The 12,895-nt window shown below is 39.9% G+C and overlaps 1 protein-coding gene across 2 annotated transcripts in view; it reads left to right on the top strand.

Moving 5' to 3' along the window:
- The window catches only part of GNPAT (glyceronephosphate O-acyltransferase), a 203,588-nt gene that overhangs the window by 164,164 nt on the left and 26,529 nt on the right, over window positions 1-12,895 (top strand). For both annotated transcript variants that reach the window (XM_053710828.1, XM_053710827.1), the window contains exon 14: window positions 9,066-9,159. In XM_053710828.1, the coding sequence (XP_053566803.1) occupies window positions 9,066-9,159 (94 nt within the window). The remainder of the gene's footprint in view (window positions 1-9,065; window positions 9,160-12,895) is intronic.

The raw sequence follows: 12,895 nt of genomic DNA, 5'->3' as shown, positions 1-12,895 counted from the left end.
TCAAAGGTTCTCAGTGCCCTTCTCTCTGTAATCAGAGAACAGGGTATTGCGGTATTTCCTTATTTGGACGATATCTTGGTACTTGCTCAGTCTTCACATTCTGCAGAATCTCATACGAATCAACTTGTGTCGTTTCTTCAAAGACATGGTTGGAGGATAAATTTACCAAAGAGTTCATTGATTCCTCAGACAAAGGTAACCTTTTTGGGTTTTCAAATAGATTCAGTGTCCATGACCTTGTCTCTAACAGAAAAGAGACGTCTGAAATTGGTTTCAGCCTGTCGAAACCTTCAGTCTCAATCATTCCCTTCGGTAGCTTTATGCATGGAAATTCTAGGTCTCATGACTGCTGCATCGGACGCGATCCCCTTTGCTCGTTTTCACATGCGACCTCTTCAGCTTTGTATGCTGAACCAATGGTGCAGGGATTATACAAAGATATCACAATTAATTTCCTTAAATCCCAATGTACGACACTCTCTGACGTGGTGGATAGATCACCATCGTTTAGTCCAAGGGGCTTCTTTTGTTCGTCCAACCTGGACTGTGATCTTAACAGATGCGAGTCTGTCAGGTTGGGGAGCTGTATGGGGATCTCTGACAGCGCAGGGGGTTTGGGAATCTCAGGAGGCGAGATAACCAATCAACATTTTGGAACTCCGTGCGATTTTCAGAGCTCTTCAGTTCTGGCCTCTTCTGAAGAGAGAATCGTTTATTTGTTTTCAGACAGACAATGTCACAACCGTGGCATATGTCAATCATCAGGGTGGGACTCACAGTCCTCAGGCTATGAAAGAAGTATCTCGGATACTTGTATGGGCGGAATCCAGCTCCTGTCTAATCTCTGCGGTTCACATCCCAGGTGTAGACAATTGGGAAGCGGATTATCTCAGTCGCCAGACGTTACATCCGGGCGAATGGTCCCTTCACCCAGAGGTATTTATTCAGATTGTTCAAATCTGGGGACTTCCAGAAATAGATCTGATGGCCTCTCATCTAAACAAGAAACTTCCCAGGTATCTGTCCAGATCCAGGGATCCTCAGGCGGAGGCAGTGGACGCGTTGTCGCTTCCTTGGAATTATCATCCTGTCTATATCTTTCCGCCTCTAGTTCTTCTTCCAAAAGTGATTTCCAAAATTCTAATGGAACGTTCGTTTGTACTGCTGGTGGCTCCAGCATGGCCTCACAGGTTTTGGTATGCGGATCTCATTCGGATGGCCAGTTGCCAACCTTGGACTCTTTCGTTAAGACCAGACCTTCTATCGCAAGGCCCTTTTTTCCATCAGGATCTCAAATCATTAAATTTGAAGGTATGGAAATTGAACGCTTGATTCTTAGTCATAGAGGTTTCTCTGACTCAGTAATTAATACTATGTTACAGGCTTGTAAATCTGTGTCTAGGAGGATTTATTATCGAGTCTGGAAGACTTACATTTCTTGGTGTTCTTCTCATAAATTCTCCTGGCATTCTTTTAGAATTCCTAGAATTTTACAGTTTCTTCAGGATGGTTTGGATAAAGGTTTGTCTGCAAGTTCTTTGAAAGGACAAATCTCTGCTCTTTCTGTTCTTTTTCACAGAAAGATTGCTAATCTTCCTGATATTCATTGTTTTGTTCAGGCTTTGGTTCGTATCAAACCTGTCATTAAATCAATCTCTCCTCCTTGGAGTCTTAAATTGGTTCTGAGGGCTTTACAAGCCCCTCCGTTTGAACCTATGCATTCTCTGGACATTAAATTGCTTTCTTGGAAAGTTCTGTTCCTTTTGGCCATCTCTTCTGCTAGAAGAGTTTCTGAGTTATCTGCTCTTTCTTGTGAATCTCCTTTTCTGATTTTTCATCAGGATAAGGCAGTGTTGCGGACTTCATTTAAATTTTTACCTAAGGTTGTGAATTCTAACAACATTAGTAGAGAAATTGTTGTTCCTTCTTTGTGTCCTAATCCTACGAATTCTAAGGAGAGATCTTTACATTCTTTGGATGTAGTAAGAGCTTTGAAATATTATGTTGAATCTACTAAAGATTTTAAAAAGACTTCTAGTCTATTTGTTATCTTTTCTGGGTCCAGAAAAGGTCAGAAGGCCTCCGCCATTTCTTTGGCGTCTTGGTTAAAGTCTTTGATTCATCATGCTTATGTGGAGTCGGGTAAATCCCCGCCTCAAAGAATTAAGGCTCATTCTACTAGGTCAGTTTCTACTTCCTGGGCGTTTAGGAATAAAGCTTCTGTTGATCAGATTTGCAACGCAGCAACTTGGTCTTCTTTGCATACTTTTACTAAATTCTACCATTTTGATGTGTTTTCTTCTTCTGAAGCAGTTTTTGGTAGAAAAGTACTTCAGGCAGCTGTTTCAGTTTGATTCTTCTGCTTATAATTTCAGTTTTTATTAAAACTTTTGTTTTGGGTTGTGGATTATTATTATTTTTCAGCGGAATTGGCTGTCTTTATTTTATCCCTCCCTCTCTAGTGACTCTTGCGTGGAAGTTCCACATCTTGGGTATTTATTATCCCATACGTCACTAGCTCATGGACTCTTGCTAATTACATGAAAGAAAACATAATTTATGTAAGAACTTACCTGATAAATTCATTTCTTTCATATTAGCAAGAGTCCATGAGGCCCACCCTTTTTTGTGGTGGTTATGATTTTTTTGTATAGAGCACAATTATTCCAATTCCTTATTTTGATGCTTTCGCTCCTTTTTTATCACCCCACTTCTTGGCTATTCGTTAAACTGAATTGTGGGTGTGGTGAGGGGTGTATTTATAGGCATTTTGAGGTTTGGGAAACTTTGCCCCTCCTGGTAGGAATGTATATCCCATACGTCACTAGCTCATGGACTCTTGCTAATATGAAAGAAATGAATTTATCAGGTAAGTTCTTACATAAATTATGTTTTTGCTTCAATCAAGAGTTTATTATTTTTAAATAGTACCGGAGTTGTGCTATTTTGTTCCAGGCAGAAAAAAAGAAGAATCTGCCTGTGTTTTCTATGATCTTAGCAGGTTGTAACTAAGATCCATTGCTGTTCTCACACATGTCTGAAGAGAGAGATAACTCCAGCGGGGGAATGGCGTGCAGGTTATCCTGCTATGAGGTATGTGCAGTTAATATTTTTCTAGAAGATGAATTGAAGGCTAGAAAATGCTGCTGATACCAAATTTATGTAAGGTAAGCCTGAATACAGTGTTTAATAGCGACTGGTATCATGCTTACTTTCTGAGGTAAAACTCTTTTATATTTACAATATAAAATGTTTGCTGGCATGTTTAAACGTTTTTATATATACTTTGGTGATAAAACTTTATTGGGGCCTAGTTTTTTTCCACATGGCTGGCTTAAATATGCCTAGAAACAGTTCCCTGAGGCTTTACACTGTGTTACTATGAGTGGGAGGGGCCTAGTTTCACTATTACAGACTGAGACATTCAGGAGTTCCCTGAATGCTACAGGACATCTCTAAAGGGCTTTGAGGCTTCCAAAATCGTTTGTTGGGGAAGGTAGGCTCCACAGCAAGGCTGTGGCAGTTTGGTGTGACTGTTAAAAAACGTCTATATCGTTTTTTTGATCCGGTTTTTGAACTAAGGGGTTAATCATCCATTTGCAAGTGGGTGCAATGCTCTGTTAGTTTATTATACACACTGTAAAAATTTCGTTTGATTTACTGCCTTTTTTCACTGTTTTTCAAATTCTGACAAAATTTGTTTCTCTTAAAGGCACAGTACCATTTTTTATATTTGCTTGTTAACTTGATTTAAAGTGTTTTCCAAGCTTGCTAGTCTCATTGCTAGTCTGTATAAACATGTCTGACATAGAGGAAACTCCTTGTTCATTATGTTTAAAAGCCATGGTGGAACCCCCTCTGAGAATGTGTACCAAATGTACTGATTTCACTTTAAGCAATAAAGATCATATTCTGTCTTTAAAAAATTTATCACCAGAGGAATCTGTCGAGGGGGAAGTTATGCCGACTAACTCTCCCCACGTGTCAGATCCTTTGACTCCCGCTCAAGGGACTCACGCTCAAATGGCGCCAAGTACATCCAGGGCGCCCATAGCGTTTACTTTACAAGACATGGTGGCAGTCATGGATAATACACTGTCAGCGGTATTAGCCAGACTACCTGTATTTAGAGGAAAGCGAGATAGCTCTGGAGTTAGACGAAATACAGAGCATACTGACGCTTTAAGAACTATGTCTGATACTGCCTCACAATATGCAGAAGCTGAAGAAGGAGAGCTTCTTTCTGTGGGTGATATTTCTGACTCAGGGAAGATGATGCAACCTGATTCTGATATTTCTACATTTAAATTTAAGCTTGAACACCTCCGCGTGTTACTCAGTGAGGTTTTAGGTGCTCTGAATGACTGTGATACAATTGCAGTGCCAGAGAAATTGTGTAGACTGGATAAATACTATGCATTGCCGGTGTGTACTGATGTTTTTCCAATACCTAAAAGGTTTACAGAAATTATTACTAAGGAATGGGATAGACCAGGTGTGCCGTTCTCTCCCCCTCCTGTTTTTAGAAAATGTTTCCAATAGACGCCACCACACGGGACTTATGGCAGACAGTTCCTAAGGTGGAGGGAGCAGTTTCTACTCTAGCAAAGCGTACTACTATCCCTGTCGAGGACTGTTGTGCTTTCTTAGATACAATGGATAAAAAGTTAGAGGGTTACCTTAAGAAAATGTTTATTCAACAGGGTTTTATCCTACAGCCCCTTGCATGCATTGCGCCTGTCACTGCTGCTGCGGCGTTCTGGTTTGAGTCTCTGGAAGAGGCTTTACAGGTAGCGACTCCATTGGATGAAATACTTGACAAGCTTAGAGCACTTAAGCTAGCCAATTCTTTTGTTTCTGATGCCATTGTTCATTTGACTAAACTAACGGCTAAGAATTCTGGTTTTGCTATCCAGGCGCGCAGAGCGATATGGCTTAAATCATGGTCAGCTGACGTTACTTCAAAATCGAAGCTGCTTAACATTCCCTTCAAGGGGCAGACCCTATTCGGGCCTGGTTTGAAGGAGATTATTGCTGATATCACTGGAGGAAAAGGTCATGCCCTTCCTCAGGATAGGTCCAAACCAAGGGCCAAACAGTCTAATTTTCGTGCGTTTCAAAACTTCAAGGCAAGTGCGGCATCAATTTCCTCTAATGCAAAACAAGAGGGAACTTTTGCTCAGTCCAAGACAGTCTGGAGACCTAACCAGACCTGGAACAAGGGTAAGCAGGCCAAAAAACCTGCTGCTGCCTCTAAGACGGCATGAAGGAACGGCCCCCTAACCGGTAACGGATCTAGTAGGGGGCAGACTTTCGCTCTTCGCCCAGGCGTGGGCAAGAGATGTCCAGGATCCCTGGGCGTTGGAAATTATATCCCAGGGATATCTTCTGGACTTCAAGGTTTCCCCCCCAAAAGGAAGATTTCACCTTTCACAATTATCTGCAAACCAGATAAAGAGAGAGGCATTCTTACACTGTGTACAAGACCTCCTAGTTATGGGAGTGATCCATCCAGTTCCAAAGGAGGAACAGGGACAGGGATTTTACTCAAATCTGTTTGTGGTTCCCAAAAAAGAGGGAACCTTCAGACCAATTTTTGATCTAAAGATCTTAAACAAATTCCTCAGCGTTCCATCATTCAAGATGGAGACTATTCGTACCATCCTACCTATGATCCAGGAGGGTCAATACATGGCGGTCCTAAGGCCACGGGGCATAGCAGTGACCCCTTATTTAGACGACATCCTGATTCAGGCATCAAACTTCCAAATTCCCAAGTCTCATACAGACATAGTGTTGGCATTTCTGAGGTCGCATGGGTGGAAGGTGAACGAGAAAAAGAGTTCTCTATCCCCCCTCACAAGAGTTTCCTTCCTAGGGACTCTGATAGATTCTGTAGAAATGAAAAATTACCTGACGGAGTCCAGGTTATCAAAACTTCTAAATTCCTGCCGTGTTCTTTATTCCATTCCTCGCCCTTCGGTGGCTCTGTGCATGGAAGTAATCGGCTTAATGGTAGCGGCAATGGACATAGTGCCGTTTGCACGCCTACATCTCAGACCGCTGCAACTATGCATGCTCAGTCAGTGGAATGGGGATTACACAGATTTGTCCCCTTTACTGAATCTGGACCAAGGGACCAGGGATTCTCTTCTCTGGTGGCTATCTCGGGTCCATCTGTCCAAAGGTATGACCTTTCGCAGGCCAGATTGGACAATAGCCTTCTAGGTTGGGGTGCAGTCTGGAACTCCCTGAAGGCTCAGGGATCGTGGACTCAGGAGGAGTCACTCCTTCCAATAAACATTCTGGAACTAAGAGCGATATTCAATGCTCTTCAGGCTTGGCCTCATCTAGCGACAATGAGGTTCATCAGATTTCAGTCGGACAACATCACAACTGTGGCTTACATCAACCATCAAGGGGGAACAAGGAGTTCTCTAGCGATGTTAGAAGTCTCAAAGATAATTCGCTGGGCAGAGATTCACCCTTGCCACCTGTCAGCTATCCATATCCCAGGTGTAGAGAACTGGGAGGCGGATTTTCTAAGTCGTCAGACTTTTCATCCGGGGGAGTGGGAACTCCATCCGGAGGTGTTTGCACAATTGGTTCTTCGTTGGGGTGAACCATAACTGGATCTCATGGCGTCTCGCCAGAACGCCAAGCTTCCTTGTTACGGATCCAGGTCCAGGGACCCCAAGGCAACGCTGATAGATGCTCTAGCAGCACCTTGGTCCTTCAACCTGGCTTATGTGTTTCCACCGTTTCCTCTGCTCCCTCGTCTGATTGCCAAAGTCAAGCAGGAGAGAGCATCGGTGATCTTGATAGCGCCTGCGTGGCCACGCAGGACTTGGTATGCAGATCTGGTGGACATGTCATCCTTTCCACCATAGACTCTGCCGCTGAGACAGGACCTTCTACTTCAAGGTCCTTTCAACCATCCAAATCTAATTTCTCTGAGGCTGACTGCCTGGATATTGAACGCTTGATTTTATCAAAGCGTGGTTTCTCCGAGTCAGTCATTGATACCTTGATTCAGGCACGGAAGCCTGTCACCAGGAAAATCTATCATAAAATATGGCGTAAATATCTTTATTGGTGTGAATCTAAGGGCTACTCGTGGAGTAAGGTCAGGATTCCCAGGATTTTATCTTTTCTCCAAGAAGGATTGGAGAAAGGATTGTCAGCTAGTTCCTTAAAGGGACAGATTTCTGCGCCATCTATTCTTTTGCACAAGCGTCTGGCGGATGCCCCAGACGTTCAGGCATTTTGTCAGGCTTTAGTTAGAATCAAGCCTGTGTTTAAACCTGTTGCTCCACCTTGGAGCTTAAATTTGGTTCTTAAAGTTCTTCAGGGGGTTCCGTTTGAACCTCTTCATTCCATAGATATCAAACTTTTATCTTGGAAAGTTCTTTTTTTGGTAGCTATTTCCTCGGCTCGTAGAGTTTCCGAGTTATCTGCCTTACAATGTGATTCTCCTTATCTGATCTTCCATGCAGATAAGGTAGTTCTGCGTACCAAACCTGGGTTTTTACCTAAGGTGGTATCTAATAAGAATATCAAGAGATTGTTGTTCCGTCTTTGTGTCCTAATCCTTCTTCAAAGAAGGAGCGTCTATTACACAATCTGGACGTGGTTCGTGCTTTAAAGTTTTACTTACAAGCTACTAAAGATTTTCGTCAAACATCTGCTTTGTTTGTTGTCTATTCTGGACAGAGGAGAGGTCAAAAGGCTTCGGCAACCTCTCTTTCTTTTTGGCTAAGAAGCATAATCCGCTTAGCCTATGAGACTGCTGGCCAGCAGCCTCCAGAAAGGTTTACAGCTCATTCTACTAGAGCTGTAGCTTCCACATGGGCCTTTAAAAATGAGGCGTCTGTTGAACAGATTTGCAAGGCGGCGACTTGGTCTTTGCTTCATACTTTTTCAAAATTCTACAAATTTAATACTTTTGCTTCTTCGGAGGCTATTTTTGGGAGAAAGGTTTTACAGGCAGTGGTACCTTTCCGTTTAAGTACCTGCCTTGTCCCTCCCTTCATCCGTGTACTTTAGCTTTGGTATTGGTATCCCACAAGTAATGGATGATCCGTGGACTGGATACACCTTACAAGAGAAAACATAATTTATGCTTACCTGATAAATTTATTTCTCTTGTGGTGTATCCAGTCCACGGCCCGCCCTGTCATTTTAAGGCAGGTATTTTTTAATTTTAAACTACGGTCACCACTGCACCCTATGGTTTCTCCTTTCTCTGCTTGTTTTCGGTCGAATGACTGGATATGGTAGTGAGGGGAGGAGCTATATAGACAGCTCTGCTGTGGGTGTCCTCTTGCAACTTCCTGTTGGGAATGAGAATATCCCACAAGTAATTGATGATCCGTGGACTGGATACACCACAAGAGAAATAAATTTATCAGGTAAGCATAAATTATGTTTTTTTAGGTTTACTGACACTTTAAAGAAATAGTCTAATAAAAATTAAACTTTCATCGTTATCACTTTTTGTTTGTTCTCTTGTTATCTTTAGTTGAAAAAGCAAGAATGTAAGCTTAGGAGCCAGTCCATTTTTGGTTCAGAACTCTGGTTAGCACTTGCTGATTGGTGTCTAAATGTATCCACCAATCATCAAACGTTACCCAGGGTTCTGAACCAAAAATGGGCCCGCTACTAAGCTTACATTCCAGCTTTTATAAATGTTTCTTTGTTCTCTTGGTATCTTTATTTGAGATAGGAATAAATTGGTAAGTTGCTTAAAATTGCATGTTCTATCAGAATCATGAAAGTTTAATTTTGACTAGACTATTCCTTTAACTGAGTAAGGTGGCGTTGATTCCCCAGCATGCCTAGATATCCTTGTTGAGAATTACTTGTCTATTACATTAGCCACTGTCTTCTGCATTTATTTGTAGGTAGCACTGTAAGGGTTTCTTCTGTTATTTCCAGAAATTATATGTTGGCATTTATTTGGCTAAAACAGAATTACTTGCTGTTCGCAAAATGATGACTCTATTGCAGAACTTACAATTAACTGTTTATTGTAAATATATGAGCTTCTTTTACTCTATTTACAGGGGACACCAAATGTTATGAAGCGTTATCATCTGATATGCAAAAAAACACACTTTCTTCCTTTGTACAACAAGGAATTGTAAAGTGTATTAAAACGTGAGTATATAGCTGTCAATTCTCACTATGAATCAGTGTGGAGCATGTTCTCCAGCTCACGCTATATAAAAAAATGTATAAATATTGCAGGGGAACTAGTTGTTCACCTGCAGTTCCCACTTGTGCAGCAGATCATGTGGCATAGTTTAACATTGCACAAGAGCTCTCTTGTGCAGTGCCGCCCCCTACTTTCTTCTTTGCACCAAGAGCAGGGCATGTCAATCACGTGAGTTTATTTTTCAAAGCCTCAAAAAGTTTTGATATTTTCACCTACGGCTCTGTAAAATTACACTAAAATGTAAGAAATCTCATATTGCAACAAGTTTTTATTTGTCCCATCTCAATACTAGGGTTTTGTCACATTCTAAGCACTAAAATATTAATGAAATAAGCTTACAGGTAATAGATTGTAAACTGTATTTGGTTTCTCTATGTATAAAGTATATTTTTGAAAATCAGATCCTTTTAAAATGCAAAATAGTTTTATATTAAAAAAAAAAACAATATTATTATTATTATTATTATTATCGGTTATTTGTAGAGCGCCAATAGATTCTGCAGCGCTATCAATAAATAAATACTACATTTTAAATTATCTTATTATACCATGATTTTAATAGAGTTCAAAATTTTACAAAAAATATTGAGCAATAGGTTAGAAAATATGTAAAAATGACTATTCATTGTAACTCATGTATGTACAAAAAGAGGAAGGAACTCATGTACATTACAGTACATTTCTTTCAATGATGGAACATTACCAGATATTTAAATTAGTGCACACTTTGAAACAGTTTTCAGGTCTGTTAGTATATTAATTTGCATCAAATCTTTTAGTGAAAAAACTTTACATTTAGAATTCTATCGTATCGGGAGTAAAAAAAAAAAAAAAAAATATATATATATATATATATATATATATAACTGTAGTCAGATATTTGTGTCTTCTGGTGTGGTAGATCCAATGTGTACCGATGATAAAAAAAAAAATAAAAATGATTGATTCAATCAATGGGATCTAAAAGCAAAGTGCAAAATCATGCAACATTCCAATTTAATTTTAATGTCTAATTTTCTACGTTCTGTTGCTATCTTTTGTTGAAAAGAATACCAATGTATGCTCAGAAGCAGCAATGCACTAATGGGAACTAGCTGCTGATTGGTGGCTGCAGATAAATGCAGAAGAAAACATTTTGGGTTTCATGTCCTTTTTAAAGTGAATGTAAAGTTTACGGAATGAGTGCTGGTTTTTGAAAATCCTATCAAAAACAGGGCACTTTCATTCATCAAACTTTACATTTCACTGGTTTTGTTAAAATACTTACCTTTTCTTCTTGTAAGCCGCTCCAGCGCTTCTCCAGCCCGTTGCAAGCCTCTTCATACGTCGACAATCCCGATTTTGGCATCCTCCAATCACGGCTTCCCCCCCTGGGGGAATCATTGCCTAAAGCAAAGCCGTGATTGGAGGAAGAGAAAAGGTTAGTATTTCTTTCATGTAATTGGCAAGAGTCCATGAGCTAGTGACATAAGGGATATACAATCCTACCAGGAGGGGCAAAGTTTCCCAAACCTCAAAATGCATATAACTACACCCCTCACCACACCCACAATTCAGTTTTACAAACTTTGCCTCCCTATGGAGGTGGTGAAGTAAGTTTGTGCTTGATTTTCTTCTGTGATATGCGTTTCTCAGCATTTTGAAGCCCGTTTCCTCTCAGAGTACAGTGAATGTCAGAGGGATGTGAAGGGAGTTTCACCTATTGAATTTTTTTGAAGGTTTTCCTCGCGGGAAATATTTTCATAGGTTCTCTGTTATCGGTCAGGGAGATTCATCTCCTACCTCCCTTTTCAGACTGACGATATACTCTCATATTCCATTACCTCTACTGATAACTGTTTCAGTACTGGTTTGGCTATCTGCTATATGTGGATGGGTGTCTTTCGGTAAGTATGTTTTCATTACTTAAGACACTCTCAGCTATGGTTTGGCACGTTATGTATTAATGTAAAGTTCTAAATATATGTATTGTACTTATATTTGCCATGAGTCAGGTTTATGTATATTTCCTTTTGCAGACTATCAGTTTCAAAATGGGGAAAACATATTTAGGAAGTTATTTTTTCTTACCTGGGGTATAGTCTTTTCTTCAAAATTTACTGTTTTCATAAAATTTTCACGGGCAAAATTAGGCTTGTTAGGCCGCAAAATGCTAATATTTATTGCGTCATTCTTGGCGCGATAATTTTTTTGGCGCAAAGGTACGTTCGGTGACGCAAATTCGCCATTTCTGGCATCTTAGTTGACGCCAGGTTCCTTGCACAAGGTTGCGTCTGCCATGACGCGAATTGCGTCATTTCCGGATGTTGTTAGCGCCAAAAAATTTAATTTCGCGTTGCACGTCATACTTGGCACCAAATAATTTTATTATTTAAACCCCACTTCCTATGTGCCTCTTGCCTTTTTCTATGTTCAGAGGGCTATGCTGTTTGCATTTTATTCCCATTCCTGAAGCTGACATATAAGGAAATTGTTAATTTTGCTTTATATGTTGTTTTTTCTCTTACATTTGCAAGATGTCTCAATCTGATCCTGTCTCAGAAACCACTGTTGGATTCCTGCTGCCTGATAACCGTTCTACCAAAGATAAGTGTATCTATTATAAATTAGCAGAGATTATATCTCCAGCGGTAGTATGTAACCGTTGTCATGATAAGCTTTTACATGCAGAGAATGTATCCATCAGTACTAGTACAATGCCTGTTGTTCCTTCAACATCTAATGTACATGATATCCCTGTGAATATAAAAGATTTTATTGCTGATGCTATTCTGCCTTCTAATAAACATAAAAGGTCTTTTAAAACTTATCATAAAGTTGATGAAATTTCAAATGACCGACAACATACTGATTTATCCTCCTCTGATGAGGATCTATCTGGTTCAGAAGATCCTACCTCAGATATTGACACTGACAAATCTACTTATCTCTTTAAGATGAAGTATATTCCTTCCTTGTTAAAAGAGGTGTTGATTATTTTGGATATTGAGGAAACTAGTCCTCTTGATATTAAAACTAGTAAACGTTTAAATTCTGTTTATAAACCTATTGTGTTTACTCCAGAGGTTTTTCCAGTTCCTGATGCTATTTCTGATATGATTTCAAAGGAATGGAATAGGCCTGGTACTTCTTGTATTCCTTCTGCTAGATTTAAAAAGTTGTATCCTTTGCCAGCAATTAGATTGGAGTTTTGGGCAAAAATCCCCAAAGTTGATGGGGCTATCTCTACTCTTGCCAAACGTCCTACTATCCCTATTGTAGATAGTACTTCCTTTAAGGACCATTTAGATAGGAAACTTGAATCTTATCTAAGGAAAGCTTATTTATATTCTGGCTATCTTCTCAGGCCTGTCATTTCTATGGCTGATGTTGCAGCTGCATCAACTTTTTGGTTGGAAAGTTTAGTGCAACAGGAAACAGATCCTGATTTGTCTAGCATTGTTCGCTTGCTTCAACATGCTAATCATTTTATCTGTGATGCTATTTTCGATATCATCAAAATTGATGTTAAATCTATGTCTTTAGCTATTTTAGCTAGAAGAGCTTTGTGGCTCAAATATTGGAATGCTGACATGGTATCTAAGTCTAGATTACTATCTCTTTCTTTCCAAGGTAACAATTTATTTGGTTCTCAGTTGGATTCAATTATTTCAACTGTTACTAGGGGGAAGGGAGTTT

This window comes from Bombina bombina, chromosome 4 (genome assembly GCF_027579735.1).
Source record: "Bombina bombina isolate aBomBom1 chromosome 4, aBomBom1.pri, whole genome shotgun sequence".
In the NCBI taxonomy this organism is placed as follows: Eukaryota; Metazoa; Chordata; class Amphibia; order Anura; family Bombinatoridae; genus Bombina; species Bombina bombina.
Note: the sequence above shows the minus strand (reverse complement) of the source record. Positions and strands in the feature narration are given on the sequence as shown.